Source organism: Ursus arctos, unplaced genomic scaffold (assembly GCF_023065955.2).
Source record: "Ursus arctos isolate Adak ecotype North America unplaced genomic scaffold, UrsArc2.0 scaffold_14, whole genome shotgun sequence".
In the NCBI taxonomy this organism is placed as follows: domain Eukaryota; kingdom Metazoa; phylum Chordata; class Mammalia; order Carnivora; family Ursidae; genus Ursus; species Ursus arctos.
Window position 1 is genome coordinate 59,601,872 of NW_026622808.1, and position 20,694 is coordinate 59,622,565.

The following is a 20,694-nucleotide window of genomic DNA, read 5'->3' on the forward strand; positions in this document are numbered from 1 at the left end:
TGAAAGTGGGGGACATGTATCTTTAGTATTTTCAATTTCTTCAGGTAAACCCAGAAGTGGAATTGCTGGATCATATAGTAGTTCTGTCTTTAATTCTGAGGAACCTCCATACTGTTTACCATAGAGGCCAGTAGTACCAGTTTACGTTCCCATCAACAAGGAAGGGTTCCCTTTTCTCCACATCTTTGCCAGCACTTACTATTTCTTATCTTTTTGATAATGGCCATTTTAACAGGCCTGAGGTTTTGATTTGCACTTGGTTTTGCTTTGCATTTCCCTGATGATTAGTGATGTTGAGCTCCTTTTCATGTTTCAGGTGGCCATCTGTATATCTTCTTTGGAAAAATATCTTTTCAGGTCTTCTGCCATTTTTTTAAGTAGATCGTTATTTAGTTGTATAAGTTCTTCGTATTTTGGATATCAGCCCTTTTTTCAGACATGATTTGCAAATATTTTCTACCATTCGGTAAGTTGTCTTTTCATTTTGATGTTGGTTTTCTCTGCTGTGCAGAAACATTTTAGTTCAATACTGTCAATTTTTTATTTTTGCTTTTGGTGTCAAGATGCACAAAAACATTCTCAAGACCTGTGTCAAGGAGCCTACCGCCTATATTTTCTTCTAGAAGTTTTATGGTTATGGGTCTTATATTCAAGTCTTTAATTTATGGAGTTAATTTTTGTGTGTGGTGTAAGATAGTGGCAGTTTTCCCAACATCATTTATTAAAGAAACTGTCCTTTCCCTGTTGTATATTCTAGGTTCCCTTGTCATAAATTAATTGACCACATATGTGTGGGTTTATTTCTGGTTCACTATTCTTTTCATTGATGGATGGGTCTGTTTCTAAGCCAATAACATACTGGTTTGATTACTATAGTTTGTACTAGAATTTGAAGTCAGGGAGTAAAAGGCCTTCTTTCTCAAGATTGCTTTGACTTTTCTGGGTATTTTGTGATTTCATTTTCTTTCTCTTATTCTGGGATTTCAGTGACATGAATGTTAGACCTTTTTATATTGTCCTACAGATCCTTGAGGCTTGGCTGTTTCTTTTTCCTTTTTTTTCCAGGTTGGGTAATTTTTGTTGCTTTATCTTTAAGTTCATTGACTTTTTCCTCTGTCATCTCCATTCCTCTGTTGAGCCCATCTGGTGAGGTTTGTTTTGGTTTTGTTTTCTTTCTTTCTTTTTTTTTTTTTTTTTTAAAGATTTTTTATTTATTTATTTGACAGAGATAAACAGCCAGCGAGAGAGGGAACACAGGCAGGGGGAGTGGGAGAGGAAGAAGCAGGCTCCCAGCGGAGGAGCCCGATGTGGGACTCGATCCCGGAACGCCGGGATCACGCCCTGAGCCGAAGGCAGCCGCCTAACAACTGCACTACCCAGACGCCCCTGGTTTTGTTTTCTTACTGTATTTTTTAGTTCTAAGATTTTTCATTTGGTTCTATTTTATAACTTTTATTTACCTGCTAAAACTCCCTGTTACATTCATTTCATCCTTGGAGCGTGGTTATGATAGTCTTTGTCTCATATTTCCAACATTGGGGTCATCTTGATGTTGGCTTCTAGTCTGTGATTTTTTCCTTTGGTAGTTGTTGAATTTTCTTGATTCTTCATATTTTCAGTTATTGTGGACACTTTGAATATTGCAAGTCTGGGTTTTGTTTACATCCTATGGAGAATGACTTGTTTTGTTTTAGTATGCATTTGACCCAGTTCAATTCAGGCCAAAAGATCCAACCTGCCTTCTTCTGTAGGCTTTGTTTCTAATGTCCGGTTTTCAAAACCTCGGTAGTAACATTTGGATTATTCCTGGCTATATACTGTGTCGGGCATTAACCAGAAACCTGGCAAGTAGTCTACTTAGTAGTTTAGTTCTCAGGGCCTTTGATGTATTCTTTAGGGTCAGATCCATATACCAGTTTAGAGATGAGCCCAGGAGTTCATGTACAACTCTGTGGGGCCTATTTCTCTAGATCTTCCCTTTGCATATTTCCCCCTACTGTTGCTCACAGCCCTTTCCCCACTTTCCTGATCCTCTGTCTACAAACTTGGGGCTTTGTTATCCCTCCTTTGCTGTGTCCTTCCCTCAACTGAATCTATCTCACGGGCCAAGAGAATAGACAGAAAATAATCAACAGGGAGTCCTCTCTGTATCCACGCCCCATCCTGCCCCCACTACAAGCACTTTTTGGACCAGGGTTCCTATGGTTAGAGAGGATCCTTTTCTAAGGAATGCCTGCCTGACCATCGCTGCCATAGATGCTCATAGCTTTCAGGCTTGGTTTTGTCTGGAGGCCATGGCAGGGGAGAGGGGAAAAAATGCAGGGGACTTTTCCCACTCTCTGTCCTGTCCTGCCATCATCCCCTTCCCCTCACCCCCAACACACACGCACAGTCCTCAGACTCAAAAGAGAAGGTGCTTTTCTTGGAGCCTTTTCTTTTCATGCCTGGTATACATTTCTGGCATTTGGGCTGCCTTTGATCCAGGCTGGGAGGTTGGGAGGAAAGAAAACAACTAGGAAATAGCACCAGATTGCTTGTGCTTTGAGTTCTGACTTCCTTTTCTATTCTACCTGTTTCCACACACTTTTCAGAGCCCTCAGGTGCTGCATGCATTCTGTCGAGGGTTTTTAGTTACACTCAGTGGATAGGGTAGAGTGTGCTTAACTAATCTTAACCAGAACCCTGTGCATTGCTTTTTAACATTACATCACATTTAATGGACTGTAATGATGATGATAGCAAATATTAAATGCTTTCTCTGTACCTGTTTCTGAAGAGGCATTGTTGTAAATGCTGTATGTGTTTTACTTGATTTAATTTTTAAACAACTCTGTGAGATAGTGACTGTTATCTCCATTTTATATTTGGGAAAAGTGAGGCATTGCAAAATTAAGGAGCATGCAAGGGGGACACAAAGCTAGGCAAGTGGTAAGACCAGAGTTACAACCTAGTATAACCCGTCTCCAGAGTCTCAGTCATAACCACCAAACTAACACTATTTCTATTTCCTTGTGTTTTAACATCTATTATGTGAGAAAATGAACAGCACCTCTTATAATAACTCCACAGACTCTTACAGTAACTCCACAGTTACTAAACTGTCCTGAAATGACTATCATCCATTTTACTTTTGTAGGATGGACTTTATTAATTACATTAAAATTATTATTTTTCTTCTGATTCTGGCTTTAATAGAGTTTGATAGACCTGTTACTTTGTTTTGAAGAGTGAAATTCAGTGTACTGTTTGCAGGTTAAATATTTGTTATATATGATGAAGCCTTGCCATAAAGCAGTTTTCCTTATGACTAAAGGACTTTTGTTACATATATAACTCACTGACTTCGAGCATTGGGTGGTTCTAGGAATCCCCCTTTTAATTTAGTAGTAGAAAGCCTATTTTGGGATTTGATGGACATGTTTTGTAATATCTTTTTGAACAAGCTAAACATGCACACAGGCAGGGGACATGCAGCAAGAAAAGAGGTCTCCTTCTCATTCTAGTTCTTAAGTACCCCGTTTTCCCAGAAAAAAGGAAAGAAACTTTTAAATATAGAAAATCACTTTCTTTATGAAACAGTGTTTAAGTTAGAAAGAAAAGAAGAAAAAAAAAGTAGAGACCAACCAGTAGAATAGTATCAAGGCCTGAAGATGTGACTGTATGCTAATTTTTCCCAGTCTCATGCTTCTGACTTTAGAACCTTCTTTAGCTCACATGTGAAGATAAGTAGTAGTCTTTTTATGTAAAGACACAGGTGTTTATTAAAGATTTATGGTGGAACCTTGATGCTTATGGGAAATACATCCAGACATATTAGTGACTTGACAGGTTAACAAAACAATATTTGCTAAAGGTCTGTAGCACTGATTTCTTTTGGGATCCATCTTCACATTATTACTGCATTGTGATAATTTCTGTGTATCTTCGTGAAAATGCATTGTGATGTGGTCTCTGAGTGTTTGACTAGGGATGCTCACCAGCAAATTATTTTACAGACAAGCAAGTTGAGTTTTCCTTAAGCAGTTCTTTGGATATAGATTTAGTAAAACCATTATTAAAATGCCATTAATGAAAGGTATAGTGAACATAGGAAATAGTCATTAGAGACCTTTTGAAATGAATTTTCTTCAGGAATAGAGGTTAGCAGAGATGAGAATTTTCAGGCTCCTAATTGAAACTGTGGTTTTGAGAACATTTTAATCCTCAAGAGTTATCTTTGTAAAGGAGATTGCCTCAAAGTAGCCCTGTTGGTATTAGCAAGAAGTAAGGATTAATTAGTTGTTTAAAATGAGTTGAATTGGAATGACAGGCATTTAATTAGTTGTTAGAGCATTCCCTTTGCCATTATGCTTTAAAAAAGTTCTTATTTGGAGAATTTTTGTCTGTTATATTTAGTTTTCATACCCTAGTGTCAAAGAAAACATAATGTCTTTCACTCAGTTTTAATGGTGCCACCCAAAAAGAGCTATTTTAAAATCCATGTTGCTACTGTTTGGGGTGTTATATATATCCCAACAATGTAAAAAACCTACTAATAGTTCACTTGAAAAATAAGCTATTCACCTCCAGTCCTTCCAGGGCAAACTTGATTGCTTGCCAAATTACCATAAATTTAAAAACATTAATAAAGGACAAAACAAAACAAACCAGATACTGGCAACTTTAACACTAAAACCTGGAGACTTGGCTTTCTGGACCCTTAGATTCAGGTATGGTCCTAGGAAGAAAAGTCTTATCAATCAAGAATGCCTTTGTGGGCAGAGAGGTGATGCTTGAGTGGTTTGTGAGGACCAGGACAGCAGTTAGGAGTTAAATATTACAACTTGTGGGTTGGAGTGGGTCTGTTTGCCTCAGAGATGAAAGGAATGCCCTTCTTATTAAAGGCCTGTTTGGCAGCAGAAACTCCTATCTACAGTAGCTTTTGAGACTCAGGAAAGAAGAAAAGCAAAGGGAAGGGAGTAGAAGCACTTGAGGAAATGGAGGAAGTGAAGTAGCTATAGACACTTAGAGAAGCAGCTATAAGGACAGAGGACGTAGAACCTTTGCATTCTGAGCAAGAGTGTTCAAAGTTGTGTTTATATGCAGTCGAAAGTGGCATAGCTGGAACTGAAATTTAGATTTCCTTACCAGTATTCAAGTAGCACAACAGGTAGGTTATGTGCAGAAGCTGGCCTATTATCCTTTGTAGATTTTAAATTATCTTTAGATGCTTAAATGTCACTACTTCAGAGAGGGCTTCTGGATACCCAGTCATCCCATGTTACCTCCTTTGTTTTAAATGGTGTATATTAGTGTGGTATTTTATATTTGTTTCCTAGTTTCTTTTCTTTCCTTCTGTTGTTTGAATAAGTGAGTGAATAAATGAATGAGTAAAAGTGGAGGCAAAGTAGCTTTGTGGGTTTATGACCATTGAGGAAATGGTGTTCATGAATCAGTACAACACACATTCATTGTCTCCATGTGCTGCCAATGATTGGGTCATGTGTGAAACAGGCTTTTGTAATTGGCTTGCCTACGGCAGCACCCCTAAGCCAGAGTTCACGAATGCCAAGCCTGAAAGCTGTAACCACTTTTTCCTCATCTGTGACAGCACAGATGGAAGAGCACATCCTCACTGAGCCCAGGTGGATTTGAATTTCGAGACCAGATGAAAAACATTGGCATCCAGACCACAGTCTACATAGGGGCCTGTCTTTGCAAGAACCTAAGGATGCTGTTACTCCTTTAGCTAGTATTTCTTGAAGAGTTAAAAGTTTTTTTGAGTCGGTGTTGCAAGTTGCATCATTTTTTTGAAGGATAATCTTGGAATTTTATGACTTTGTAGAAAGTTTCTATTATTTGATTTGCTTCAGAGAAATAATTTCTAAGCTTAGTTTATTTAGAACAGTGGCCCATTTTGAGAATTTGGGCCATTTGAAGAAAAGAGGCCTTACTTGATTATGTCCCTGAGGAAACTGAAATTTAAAATTTTGATGTGGTTCTTAATTCTCTGTAATAAGTACTACAGAGAACCCCCAAACAAGCAAAACCCACAAACAAACCACAAACAAATGCACTGGAATTTTGAGAGAAGTTATTCTTTGGTTATTAAGATTCAGTTAGCCAAACAGATTTTTTAATGTGTGCTTTCAAACTGATGTTCGTTGGGAATGAGTTATGTCTGTAGTTGGAAGTTAAGTCCAGATTTGCACATAAAACTGAGAACAAATTGTTGTCTTTTGGGAAATTATTAAAGAAGAGATTGTCCATAGTGTTCTAAAATTGGGAGAAAATTGAACATTATATTAATGATTCTTGAAGTGCTACTATAGTGAATGATTATCTTTTCTAGCCCCTTAAAAAGAGTGTTGTAAGGGAGATTGCCTCAGACATGATGATTGTGTTCACAGTGGTAACAATTAAGTGGTTTGAAAGAAAAGGAAAATATGTTTAGTTCCAAAAACCAAGAGAAGCCTAGGTGTAGAACACACTATCTTAATGCATTTCCCAGGTTGTAAATAAATATTGAAACACTGGAGTAGATTTTAAAATGCCAGTTTTAAAGCCCAGAAGGTTCAACTTTATACCAAAACTATGAAATACAAAACATGGATTTTTCTATTAGAAGATATCTATAAATGAGTGTCCTTTTAGAATATTAAAGGATAGATAGAACAAGGTTAGCAATGACTTGTTCCTGAACTTGTTGGAATTCCTTATGATTGGGTGTATTCATGAGTTTTACTATTGTAGTAGGGAATAGGTAGTAGTGGCATGGCTGATATATCTTCTAATTCCAGTTGTCATTGGTGGAATATAGGAGAAGGTGGTATTTGATGATCCCCATTTAAAAATTGTCATTTAAAAAATGTATTGTTTGCAAATAATTTCAAATTTACAGAAAAGTTGTAGGAATAAAAGCATTGCAAAGAACATCCATATACCCTTTACCAAGATCAGACTATTAACATTTTAGCAGTTATGCATAAAGATGCTGTAAACATTAACGTGTAGGTTTTTGTGCGGTCTTAAGTTTCCAGCATCTTTGGATAAATATGAAGGAGCATGATTGCTTGATTGAATGGTAAGAGTATATTTGGTTTTGTAAGAAACCACCAAACTGTCTTCAATAGTGGCTGTACCATTTTGCATTACCACCAGTAATGAGCAACTGTAAAATCTAACCTAATTAATTTAGAATCCCTCCTTTAAAGCACTGAAATGTGTGAGTATTTCACTGTGTTCTCCCCAGATCTACATGTGAGTTAGCAGTAAAGGAAACCTTTCTGGGACAAGGTTTGCTTTTAGCCTTTCATATACCAAAGAATTTTGGAAAGAGAGAGCCACATTTTTGTACTGTTGTAGGCATTTATCTCTTGCTTAACTATATTTTAAATGAGAGGCCAGTAAATAAAATACAAAACCGTAAATGTTAGAGCTGGAAGTGGCTTTGGACATACTCTTCCAATTCCCTCTTCTTCTATATAAGGTAGCTTCCTTTTAAAGGTGAAATCAGGGATGCCTGAGTGGCTCAGCTGGTTAAGCGTCTGCCTTTGGCCCAGGTCATGATCCTAGGATCCTAGGATCGAGTCCAGGCATCAGGCTCCTTGCTCAGCAGGGAACCTGCTTCTCTCTCTGCCTGCCCTCCCCCTGCTTGTGCACGCTCTCTCTGACAAATGAATAAATAAATAAATAATCTTAAAAAAAAAAAAAAAAGGTAAAATCATTTGCGTGTGGTTAGTAAGTAGCAAAAATTGGTAATAAGATTCCCAGGCTTAGAGGATAGTCTTCTTTTTACCACCTATTTTGCTTCAGATTTATTTTGCCTAAATTAACAAACTCTGGAAATATTGCCTTGAGACTTTGGCTTATAGGGTGTGTGTAGATGACTACAGTTCTATCCATCATCACAAAATCAGTGAGTGCTACTTGTATCAATATTTATTAAGTGCTAAGAACAGTGTCTGGTATTATTTAAGTGTTAAATTTGTTTAAGTAAATAGGATGATACACAATGAAGTAGTATTTTTTTTCAAGCCTCTATTTGCTTCCCAAATTGCTTGTCTCAGTTTAGTGGCATTTTGACAGCACAGAAATAAATTCTCTGTTACCTAGAGAACAACTGCCAACTCAGTGGTTTAGTCATTCAGCACAAGCTTTGAAAAGTGAGGATTAAGATTTGATACTAGGAAAGCAGTAGAAATGCTTCCAAGTTTATAAAGTAGTTATAGCACAAAATCCATGCATCACAGTTAAGTATTTATTAAACATATTTCTGTGCTCAAGATGTTTTTGGATTAAAAACCCAAGAACTTGATTACCTAATTTTCAGCCATTGCAGATTAGCACTAGCAACTGAATTAAAGAAAGTTATAGTTAGCTTCTGCCACCAGTACGAAGTATGGACAAAGGAGATGAAGGAACATCAAAGAAATTTTAGGGTCAACACCCCACTATACTGCAGACCCCTACATCATTTTATCATGGGATGGTACTATACTAGATGTTGACAATCATTAAATTTTTTGCCAGAAGGGCCTGTAAGGGTTATCTTTGTTTTCTTGTTTTACAATTGATTAAGTAACTTTGAAATACCAAGAGCACATTAAATCATGTTCCATAAATTATGTGTGAGAAGTTAGCTAAGTATGTATTGCATTTATTATTTTTTAGTTTTTTTTTAATGATTTTATTTATTTGAGAGAGAGTGAGCCACCCTGGCACCTTAAGTATGTAATGCATTTCAGAAAGCTTCCTGTGTAAGCTAGTTTAAAAGTTTTGGCATTTAAAAAGTTTAGCATTTCTGGCTGCTTCATTGTGTAAAACACCTATTTCCTAATGATACCAAACAAATGAGGCATTATCTCACATGGACCTCACTTCAGACATCAATTAAAACTTACTACAATACATATAATTACAGTGGAAATCTTTAAGAAAAACAGAATCAACCACTATTGAGCTATGTGACCTTGGGAATTTATTTCCTGTTCTATAAAATAATAATCACCTCTTCTTACAGCATATTAGTTTTTAAATTGTGCTAAAGTACACAAAACAAAATTTAACATCTCGACTTTATTTATTTATAAAAAATATTTTATTTATTTATTTGACAGAGAGAGAGGGAACACAAGCAGGGGGAGTGGGAAAGGGAGAAGCAGGCTTCCCCTGAGCAGGGAGCCTGATGCGGGGCTCGATCCCAGAACCCTGGGACCATGACCCCAGCCAAAGGCAGATGCTTAATGACTGAGCCACCCAGGCGTCCCTTGACTTTTTAAAAAAGATTTATTTATTTATTCGAGAGAGAGAGCACGTGCAGGGGGGAGAGGGGGTCTTAAGCAGACTCTGTGCTGAGTGTGGAGCCCAATGCAGAGCTCGTCTCACAATCCTGAGATCATGACCCCAGCCCAAACCAAGAGTCATTCACTGAGTTGACTGCAGCACCCACGTACCCCACCCTCTTAACTATTGTTTTTTTTTTTTACGTTTATTTATTTTTATTTAAATTCAGTTAACATATAACGTAATATTGGTTTCAGAGGTAGAGGTCAGTGATTCATCAGTCTAATACCCAGTGCTCAGTACATCAGGTGCCCTCCTTAATGTCCATCACCCAGTTACCCCATCCCCCCACACGTCTCCCCTTCAGCAACCATCAGTTTGTTTACTATGCTTAAGAGTCTCTGATGGTTTGTCTTCCTCTCTGATTTGGTCTTGTTTTGTTTTTTTCCTCTCTTTCCCTATGATCCTCTGTTTTGTTTCTTAAATTCCACGTATCAGTGAGATCATAGGACAATTGTCTTTCTCTGATTGACTTAACTTCGCTTAGCATAACACCCTATAGTTCTACCTTGTAGTTTGTTGCAGATGGCAAGATTTTTTTTTTTTTTTTTAAAGATTTTATTTATTTATTTGACAGAGATAGAGACAGCCAGCGAGAGAGGGAACACAAGCAGGAAGAGCGGGAGAGGAAGAAGCAGGCTCATAGCGGAGGAGCCTGATGTGGGGCTCGATCCCAGAACGCCAGGATCACGCCCTGAGCCGAAGGCAGACGCTTAACCGCTGTGCCACCCAGGCGCCCCAAGATTTTGTTTTTTTTGATGGCTGAGGAGTATTCCACATATTAACTATTCTTAAGTATACAGTTAGTTCAGTAGTATTAAGTATATCACCATACATCTATACAACTTTTTTTTATTAAAGATTTTATTCATTCATTTAGAGAGAGAGCGAGCAGGAGGATGGGTAGAGGGAGAGGGAGAGAATCTCAAGCTGACTCCATGCCAAGCAGAGTGCTGAGCCTGACACAGTGCTCCATCCCACGACTCAGAGATCACGACCTGAGCTGGAACAAAGTTGAAGGCTAACTGACAGCCACCCAGGGGCCCCTGGAACTTTTTAATTGCTTCAAACAAATTCCATACCCACTAAGCAGTTACTCTCTATTTCCCCCTTCTCCCTAGCCTTTGGCAAATACCATTCTACTTTCTGTCTTTATGAATTTAACTATTTTAGGTTTCTCATGTGAATAGAACTATATAGTATTTGTCTTTTTGTATCTGGCTTATTTATATTATTATACTGTCTTCAAAATGCTCATCTGTGTTTTAGCATGAATAAACTTTTTTTTTAAGGCTGAATAGTATTACATTGTAGGAATAAACCACATTCATCTGCGAGTGGCCTTTGGGTTTCTTCCACCTTTTGGCTGTTTTGGATAATGCTGCTGTGAACATGGGTATACAGATATCTTTTTGAGTCCCTGCTTTCAGTGCATTTGGGTACATATTGGAAGTAGAATTGCTGGATCATGTGGTAATTCTATTTTTAACCTTTTCAGGAACTTCTATACTGTTTTTCTTAGCAGCTGCACCATTTTACATTCCTGCAACCATGCACCAGGGTTGCAGTTTTTCCATATCCTCACTATAACTTGTTAATTTGTATTTTGTTGTTTTTGTTTTTGATCATAGCCATCTTAATGGGCATGAGGGTGGTATCTTTTGTGGTTTTGATTTGCATTTCCATCATTTGATTAGTGATGGTGAGCATCTTTTCATGTTCTTATTAGCTATTTGTATATTTCCTTTGGAGAAATGTCTCTTCAAGTCCTTTGCCCATTTAAAAAACAGTTATTGTTAAGGTTTTTTTAGAGCGGGGCACCTGGGTGGCTCAGTCGGTTAAGCGTCTGCCTTCGACTCAGGTCAGAAACCCAGGGTCTTGGGATCAAGCCCCACATTGGGCTCCCTGCTAATCGGGGAGCCTGCTTCTCTCTCTTAGGAAAAAAGAAAAAAAGGATTTTTTTTAGAGCAGTTTTAGGTTCACAACGTAATCGAGGAGGGGAAGGTACAGAGTTTCCATGTAACTCCTGCCCCTACACTCACAGCTTCCCCCATTATCAGCATCCCACACCAGAGTGGTACATTTGTTACAATTGATGCACTTACGTTGACACATCACAATCACCCAAAGTCCATAGTTTACATTATTTTTCACTCTTTGTTGTACATTGTATAGGTTTGGACAAAAGTATAATGACATGTGTCCATCATTATGGTATCATGCAGAGTTTTTCTTTTTATTGTCTAAAAATCCTCTGTGCTCTGCCTATTCATTTCCTCCCCACCCCTTCACCACCTATCAACCACTAATCTTCTTACTGTTTCCATAGTTTTGCCTTTTTCAGAATATTGCTGGAGTCATGTTTTCAGTCATTTTGTTGGAATGGTATGTAGTCCTTCCAAATTGAGTCCTTCATTTAGATATGTTTTTAGGATTCCTTCATGTCTTTTTGTGGCTTGGTAGCTCATTTCTTTTTAGTATTGAATAATATTCCATTTCCTGGATATGACACAGTTTATTTATGCATTAACTTACTGAAGGACACTTTGGTTACTTCCAAGTTTTAGCAGTTATGCATAAAGATGCTGTAAACATTAATGTGTAGGTTTTTGTGCAGTCTTAAGTTTTCAGCATCTTTGGATAAAAATGAAGGAGCATGATTGCTTGATTGAATGGTAAGAGTATATTTAGTTTTGTAAGAAACCACCAAACTGTCTTCAATAGTGGCTGTACCATTTGCATTACCACCAGTAATGAGTGAGAGTTGCTGTTGTTCCACGTCCTTGGTATTATTGGTGCACCAGATTTTGGCCACTCTGATAAGTGTACCAGTGGTATCTGATTTTAATTTGTATTTTCCTGATGACATATGATGTGCGGTATGCTTATTTGCCTTCTTTGGTAAAGTATTGGTTGAGGTCTTTGGCTCATTTTTTAATCGGGTTGTTGTTTTTTTTTTTCATATTGTTGAGGTTTAAAGAGTTCTTTGTATATTTTGGATAATAGTCCTTTATTGGAAGTATCTTTTTTTACAAATAGTTTCTCCTACTCTGTGCGTCTTTTCTTAACATTGTAACTCTTAGAAACCTTGTTCACATAGCAGTTTTTAATTTTAATGAAGTCCACCTTATGGTTGCTTTCATGGATAGTGCCTTTGGTGTTGCCTTTGCTCCCCTTTTAATCAGGTTCTATTTTTGTTGTTGTATTATTACTAGTTTTGATATATGTAGTTTTGATGTCATGACTAGATTTTCACATATAAATCATATGTGAAAGTTCTGAGAATTATAATGTTTAATATAAATGAAAGTAGTGATTGTGGTTAACATCGTTTTTCTGAAATCAGCCTGAACTCCACTGAATGGGGGGGTGGGGGGAACATAGAACTTTGGAGTTATGTAGAGGAAATTAATTTGTAAAATTGGAATTCATTGTGCTCAGGACTTGTAGACAGTTTTAGAATCATGTGTGGCTAGCATAAGGTCACAGCAAACAATCAACCAGTGTTAGGGCGTTGAAAATAGTCGTATTTGTTTAACCATTCCTTTGTTGAGAGAGATTTCATAATCGTGGGCTGTTTACCTAAAAAGTGAGTCAGGTCAATTGAGAAATTAATATTTGGTAAATAAAATTTATAAATATGTAAATGTATAAAGTCAGTATTAGCTGTGACTCATTAGATGTACTTCGTAATTGTAGTCAAAGTAGAGTCTATGAGGGGCACCTGGGTGACTGAGTCGGTTGGACATCCGACTCTTGGTTTCTGCTCACGTCATGATCTCAGGGTCATGGGGTTGAGCCCTGCATTGGATTCTGTGCTTAGCAAGGAGTCTGCTTGAGATTCTGTCCCTCCTCCCTATGCCCCTCTCCCATGCCCCCCGATTGCACTGTCTTTCTCTCTCTCAAGTAAATCTTTAAAAAAATAAGGAATATAAGAAATGTGAAGGCTGTTATGAGAATTATACTTTAGTGAAAGATATAAAAGATTTGAACGTTTAAATGAACAAACCATGTGCCTGGATGGAGAAACTTGATCACGGTTAAATATCAAGAATTGATACAGGGCAATCCTTCTCAAATTAATATAGTTAATATAATTCCAGTCAATATTTTAACTGAAATATGAGTTTCTAAAGTTTATTTGGAATGTGAGTGATGAACCAAGACAATTTTGAAAACATTCCAAATTCTTGATCTTCTGTATAGAATATGAAATTATACAAGCTGCAGTAACTCATTTAATCCTAATTTAGGAATAAACAGACTAATGGAAAAGTATTGACTCAGACGTAGAAGTGTCTCTGTATGGCATTTGGCATATCACTTCAAATTAGTTAGGAATGTGTGGATTTTTAAATGAGGAGTGAGGTGATTGAAAAAGGAACTTTCTTGCCCCGTAAAATCAAATTCCAGATGGATGAACATTTTAAATTTTATTTTTAAAAATTTTTTATAATAATTTATTATATTATGTTAGTCACCATACAGTACATCCCTAGTTTTTGATGTAAAGTTCCATGATTCATTATTTGTGTATAACACCCAGTGCACCATGCAATACGTGCCCTCCTTAATACCCATCACCAGCCTATCCCATTCCCCCATCCCCCTCCCCTCTGAAGCCCTCAGTTTGTTTCCCAGAGTCCATAGTCTGTCATGGTTCATTCCTCCTTCTATTTACCCCCCTTTCTTCTTCTACCGATCTTCCTACTTCTTATGTTCCGTAAATGAGTGAAACCATATGATAATTGTCTTTTTCTACTTGACTTATTTCACTTAGCATTATCTCCTCCAATCCCGTCCATGTTGCAGCAAATGTTGAGAAATCGTTCTTTTGATGGCTGAGTAATATTCCATTGTATATATGGACCACATATTCAAATACTATTAGAAAATATTTTAGTCTTATGAGAAGAAGGTCAGAAGCCAAAAAGAGAACAGAATTGATTACATAAAAGGAAAACCTATACAATGACAAAATATTTTATAAGCCTCGTTAAAAGACAAACTTGGGAAAGCTATTTAGCAGTGAGTTGTAAATTGTCAAAATAATTTAAATGCTAAAAATGGAGAACTTTGAAGTTTTATTTCTGATTTCCTGCTTTGTGTGTTAACATTTATGTGTAGGTGGGGAATTAATAAATTTTCATTTGTAGTTGTGATACATAATATTTCTTTTTTAAACTTAAGGAAATTTGTAAAAAGTTCTTATCTTACTAAAAGTATCTTTTTTTAAATGGAATATGTGTTTTATGAATAAAATAATGTATCTCTTCAAGAATTGCAGGTAAAAGGAACTCTTCTCTTCTCTTCTCTTCTCTTTTTTTCTTTTCTTTTCTTTTCTTTTCTTTTCTTTTCTCTTTTAAGGAGGGTGGGTAGGAGCAAGGGGAGGGAAAGAGAGAATCTTAGCAGGCTCCACACCCACCGCAGAGGGGCTTGATCTCACAACCCTGAGATCCTGACCTGAAATGAAATCAAGAATTGGACGCTTAACAGACTGAGCCACCCAGGTGCACCTATAAAGAATGTTTTCTTAAGACATATTGTTACCACCACTAAAAAATTAGTTATATACTAAAATGGTTATAGAAGCATTGTTGATGTTTAAAGCTTATGCCGTGTTATGTCTCAATAAATACTGATTAATCTTAACTTCAGATGTTTTCTTTTGTTCAGTCAGGTCAATTCAGTGAAGATATGATACCCACAGTGGGCTTCAACATGAGGAAAGTAACTAAAGGTAACGTCACAATAAAGGTACGTGATCTTCTTGCCATACTTGATTTAAATTGTCAGCATATACAGCTACAAAGTTTTCTTTTTCTTTGTTTTTTGCATGCTTATTTGTACTTCTTAACTCATGAATGGGTATATTCCAAAAGAATGTAAATCAGTTGTTTTTTTCTTCTCTCATAAATTAAAATGTGTAAGTTGAAATGTTATTAAGTGTCATAAAAAACTTAACATATGGCTTGGCAGAATAATAATTGCGATGTAGATGTTCCTAGGAAATAAAAATCCCATGTTTGAGATTCTGTATTTGGAGAGTGGAATTACATTATTTCATGGACAGTATTTTATATTGAAAGATAATTTATTATTTATAATATTGGTAATTTAGTATTATATTTGTGGTACATATATGGTAACCCAGTTTTCTCTTTCTTTGCTACTAAGCCCTAAAATTAAAACTATATAATAAGAAAGCTAACTAGTTGAACATAATTTTGTTTTTAGAATGAATTTGACAGGTTTAAATCGTGGACTGTTGGACTCTTTATCAGGGGCCATATTTTAGTTTTTTTGTGTGTGTTCTGTAGTTCATGGCCGTTTAATTGTCTAATTAAACAATTGTCTAATTGTCTGAGCCCTTACAGCCATTTCACCCAATTCCTGTGGCTCACAGAAGCTGCTTACTAAATTCTTCCTGGAGCTAATCTAATGAAGTTTCTCATTTTTCATGTATGGGTCTCTTTATGCATATTGTAGGTTCTATAGTTAAACTGGAAGCCTCTTGAAGATACATACCATGACTTAAGATGTTTATGTAGGCCAGTGTCCAGAATAGTACCTACTGAGTAGGCATAATTATGAAATTATTGTGGGTAGTAGCTTTTGTGTGGATACAATAATTTTGTAAATGATTAGGCATTAATGCATACCCAATCAGACAATTAAATCTTAATAGATTCTGAATGAACTGTTATTTTCTCTTTTGGCATTCAAATCTGGATGATGCGTGATTTGGTACTTGCTGAAAATGTTCTCTTAAAGATACATTTTCAATACGGAAATGTATTGGTTAACAAGCAAAGAAAGTATTGCACAAAATCTTCTTTAGTAGAACTTACTAGATCCAGTGTAAACATATTAAATATGAGCTTCAAGTTTAGAAGCGGACCCAAGAGCTTCTAGATTAAGAACTTGTTTCAGCTCAGGTTTTTCAGGAGTAATTTGGCTCTAGCATTGTGGAAATGGGCATATCTGCCTGATCTTTCTTTCCTTCTTCTGCTACTTTTTCTTTCATTGTATTACTTAAAATATCTTAATTAAGGGGCACCTGGGTGGCACAGCGGTTAAGCGTCTGCCTTCGGCTCAGGGTGTGATCCCAGCGTTATGGGATCGAGCCCCACATCAGGCTCCTCCGCTATGAGCCTGCTTCTTCCTCTCTCACTCCCCCTGCTTGTGTTCCCTCTCTCACTGGCTGTCTCTATCTCTGTCAAGTAAATAAATAAAATCTTAAAAAAATATATCTTAATTAAGAATTGTCTGTCTTGATTTAAAGATTTGGGACATAGGAGGACAACCCCGATTCCGGAGCATGTGGGAACGGTACTGCAGAGGAGTCAATGCCATTGTGTAAGCACTTTTTTAAAAAGTCAGTTTAGGTTTCCAGGAAAAAAGGTTATTTTTAATACTTCCGAAGGCTCAATTTTTATTTCATGCCATAACAGTCTTTCTTAGTGTAATCCCATTAATAATGAAACTTTAACAAATTTAATCATAAATGAGAATTTTAGTTATAAGAGATATAAATGTTTTACTATCATGTATTAGCATCTAAGTATAATCTTCTTAAAAGTATTTTTGGGTACTGAGATTTTCTTTATCTAGGTCTTTATTTTGATTAACAATTTCAGTAATATAACTCTTTTTTAAAAATTTGTTTATTTAAGTAATCTCTGCACTCAGTGTGGGGCCCAAACTCAGGACCCCAAGATCAAGAGTTACATGCTCTTCTGACTGAGCCAGCCAGGAGTCCCTTGGTAGTATAAATATGAAAATTAAAAATCTTTATCCCTAATTTTGACCATCAGAGAATTTGGAGATGAGATTTTGAAATCGCTTTTTTTTTTCTTTAAGTTACATGATAGATGCTGCTGATCGTGAAAAGATAGAAGCCTCTCGAAATGAACTACATAATCTTCTAGATAAACCACAGTTACAAGGAATTCCAGTAAGTATGGAGTTCTTGTTATTTTATGTTATATGATGATAATATAATTATTAAAATTATAAATGCATGATTTATTGTTTTTGAAATCAGTTAAATGTCTTAAAGTCTTAAAAGGCTTATCTCTACTGAATACTAGCCATATACCGGGCTCTGTGCTATTTATTCATTTCTTAACCAGCTATTTATTAAACTATATATAATAGGAGCAGTGCTCAGTCCTGGGGAAGACAGTGATGAACAGAAGTGAATAGAAGCATGCTCCCTGCCATCATGGAGTTTGTGGTTTAGTAGGAAAGGTAGATGCCATGAAATCACTTGAATAATACAGCTCTGATAAGTGCTATGAAGGAGAGGTACCAGGAGCCATGAGTTAAAATTAGAGGGGAGATTTGATCTAGTTTGAGGGAAGAAAGGATTCCCTGCGGAAGTGTTGCTTGAGCTGAATTGTGAGGGATATGTAGACATGTGAGGAATGGGGCGATTGGAAGAAAAGAGAACTGTAGACAAAAGGCCTTTTGGTAGGAGGAAGCAAGACACTGAGAGGAGCCCAGTCTCCCTAGAGCAAAAGCAAAGTGAGAGGGTGGGGAGAGTGTGGTGAGCCATGTGGGAGCTAGGATACTAGAGGAGGCTGGACTGGACTGTGTGTGAAGCTGTTGCTAGTGTTTTAAAACTTTTTTCCTGAAGTGTTTCTTTTTCTTTTTTTTCAAGATTTTATTTATTAGAGCAGGTAGGGGTGGGGGGAGGGGGAGGAGCAGAGGGAGAGGGAGGAGGAGAAGCAGACTCTGCCCTGAGTGCAGAGATCCACGCGGGGGTGGGGGGTGGGGTGGTGGTAATCAACCCCATGACCCTGAAACGATGACCTGAGCCGAAAATCAAGAATCGGACGTTCAGCTGCTCAACCGACTGAGCCACCCAAGCACTCACTGTTGGACTGTTTTAAATGTCAGAATGTTATTTAAGTCATTCTGATTTCAGTTTAAGAATGGATTAAAGTGGCAAGGGGGACTCTAAGGAGGGCAGTTTGAGGAAGCTGTTTAAGTTGTCTTGGCAAATTACAGTACCATGGGTTAGGGTGGTAGTAGACAAGTTGGTGAGAAGGAAACTGATCTTAGGGATATTTAGGAATGCTGTCCACCAGACTTGGTAATGGATTGGAAAAGGAGATATAAAAAATAATTCCTAGTTTCTGGTTCATGAAGTTAGATGGAAGGGGGTGCCATTTGTTTAGCTGAAGAATGTTGCAAAAGGACCACGCTTTAGCCTCATGACAAATTCATGAATATTAAATACTTGAGGTATATTTTCTCAGGTAATCCTTAAAACATAATGAGGGTCATGGTTATCCCTCCTTTATAACCGTTGTTCTTCAGGGTTACATGGCAGCGTTAGTATGTTGTGCAGCCAGGTTTTGAATTCATGTCTATCTGACTTCAAAGCCTGTTCTTTTTCTGCTGTGTTAAAACCTGGTTCTGTGTACCTACTGTAAGTAAAAGTCAGTCTTACCTTAAGGTCACCAAAAGTCTTCTTAGCTGCAAGCAATAGAAAGCACTTAAGTAGAAAGGAATTCATTGAAAGTATATTGGGTAGCTCACAGTGTCTCTCAGAAGGCTGCGCATAAGCAGGCTCAGGAAATAGGCTGGAACGAGGAAGCTGAGCAGCTGCCAGGATCATATCCAAACTCACCACGGAGTAAGTCTGGTGACCACATGCAGTTTCTGAACACTAGACAAAATTGTTCTGATTGGAAGGTCGTCTAGCTGATTCCCTTTCCCTATCAGAATGGGTTCTCTATCCTGCTTTCTTGCATCACGGCCTCTGCATTGAAAGGTTTGGTTCATCCTAGATTATGTGTCCACGCTCTAGCAGAAAGGAAAGCTGGGGCAAAAATTATCCATAGAAGCAAGTAGCTTTATTGGGAGGCAGGTTCATAAGGTAGGAGGAGAGTTCTTAAATGTAGTAAGAGGACTAAAATGCCAGGTAACCCTCAAACTGACTGCTGGTCACAAATGGCCATGATATTATTTTTAGAAATTCAGGCAGGTCCAGCTTGAGAACTTAGTGTGACTTAAATGAGAGTATGGAGAGGGGTGAAAGTTGGGGAAGGGGAGACAGGCTGTGGTTTAACATTGTCCTGTGAGCTCCCAGTGTCCCTGACTCTCTGTGCCTCTGTCCTTGTCTCTTTGTGCTTTGTGCAAAGTAAGAGTCTAGGTCCTATGAGTAGAAATGGTCAGAATGTGTGGAGTAGGGTGGGGGTGTTTTAAGTGAAAGAAATAGGTATGGCAAGGTAGACATGGCATGTACTTCGTTCAGATGGGTCAGAGATCACATGTTCTTAGAGAACACTGATTCAGAGTATGGATATTCTCAAATATGTCATATCTACTCCTATTCTTTCCTTCTCTGAGGCAGAAAGGACTTATCTGAGAAGATAGAGTGGTGATTGGGAAGCCTGTCTCTCCTTTCCTTTTCAAAGCACATCTAGCAACCAGATAATACCATTTATTCCTAGAGCTTAGGACTGCTATATTTATCCTGATTTCCAGACTTAACCATTGTCTTAGAATATTTCTACATGATATTCTATAGGATGGATCAGGAATTTTAAAAGCATATTTATATGTTTGTATGATTAATGGCTAACATAAAAGTGGTTAAAAATTGTTCCCCCACTCTTGGTTGTGTTAAGATCATATTCACATTTTGGTAGAGATTTATTTAGAAATTGCAGAATACATACCATATTTAAGAATATGGTAAGAATTTAAGAATATTTTAAGTAGAAGTTAGCAGCCACATACTGAATTAGGGGCATCCATGTGGTAGAAGTTGAAATGAATGCTAATTTGAAAGATTAAATAAATGAGATAGGCCACCAGTTATACAAATATACCTCAATATTATGGCATGTGGTAGCATTCTAATTTTAATGTCTACAAATATGACTATCTCATGCTTCTGTGACCTTTTCTTACATAAAAGTTTATTGTTAATATCTTTTCTTTTTAAAGGTGCTAGTACTTGGAAACAAGAGAGATCTTCCTAATGCCTTGGATGAGAAACAGCTAATTGAAAAAATGTATGTCTTAAGAATGAGTGATGGTGTTTTTTTTTAAAAAAAAATTGTTCTGCCTAAGAGACTCTTAATCTCAAGAAATAAACTGAGGGTTGCTGGAGTGGAGGAGGGTGGGAGGGATGGGGTGGCTGGGTGGTGGATATTGGGGAGGGTATGTGTTGTGGTGAGCACTGTGTATTGTGTAAGACTGATGAATTACAGACCCGTACCCCTGAAACAAATAATATATTATATGTTAATAATTTTAAAAAAAATTTTGGGGAGGGGCGCCTGGGTGGCACAGCGGTTGAGCGTCTGCCTTCGGCTCAGGGCGTGATCCCGGCGTTGTGGGATCGAGCCC

The 20,694-nt window shown here is 37.3% G+C and overlaps 1 protein-coding gene across 1 annotated transcript in view; it reads left to right on the forward strand.

Annotated features, from left to right (window-relative positions):
• ARL8B (ADP ribosylation factor like GTPase 8B) overlaps positions 1 to 20,694 on the forward strand; it is a 49,316-nt gene that overhangs the window by 20,209 nt on the left and 8,413 nt on the right. Inside the window, exons 2-5 of the mRNA XM_026501269.4 lie at positions 15,001 to 15,081; positions 16,610 to 16,683; positions 17,188 to 17,281; positions 20,290 to 20,357. Of these exons, the coding sequence (XP_026357054.1) occupies positions 15,001 to 15,081; positions 16,610 to 16,683; positions 17,188 to 17,281; positions 20,290 to 20,357 (317 nt within the window). The remainder of the gene's footprint in view (positions 1 to 15,000; positions 15,082 to 16,609; positions 16,684 to 17,187; positions 17,282 to 20,289; positions 20,358 to 20,694) is intronic.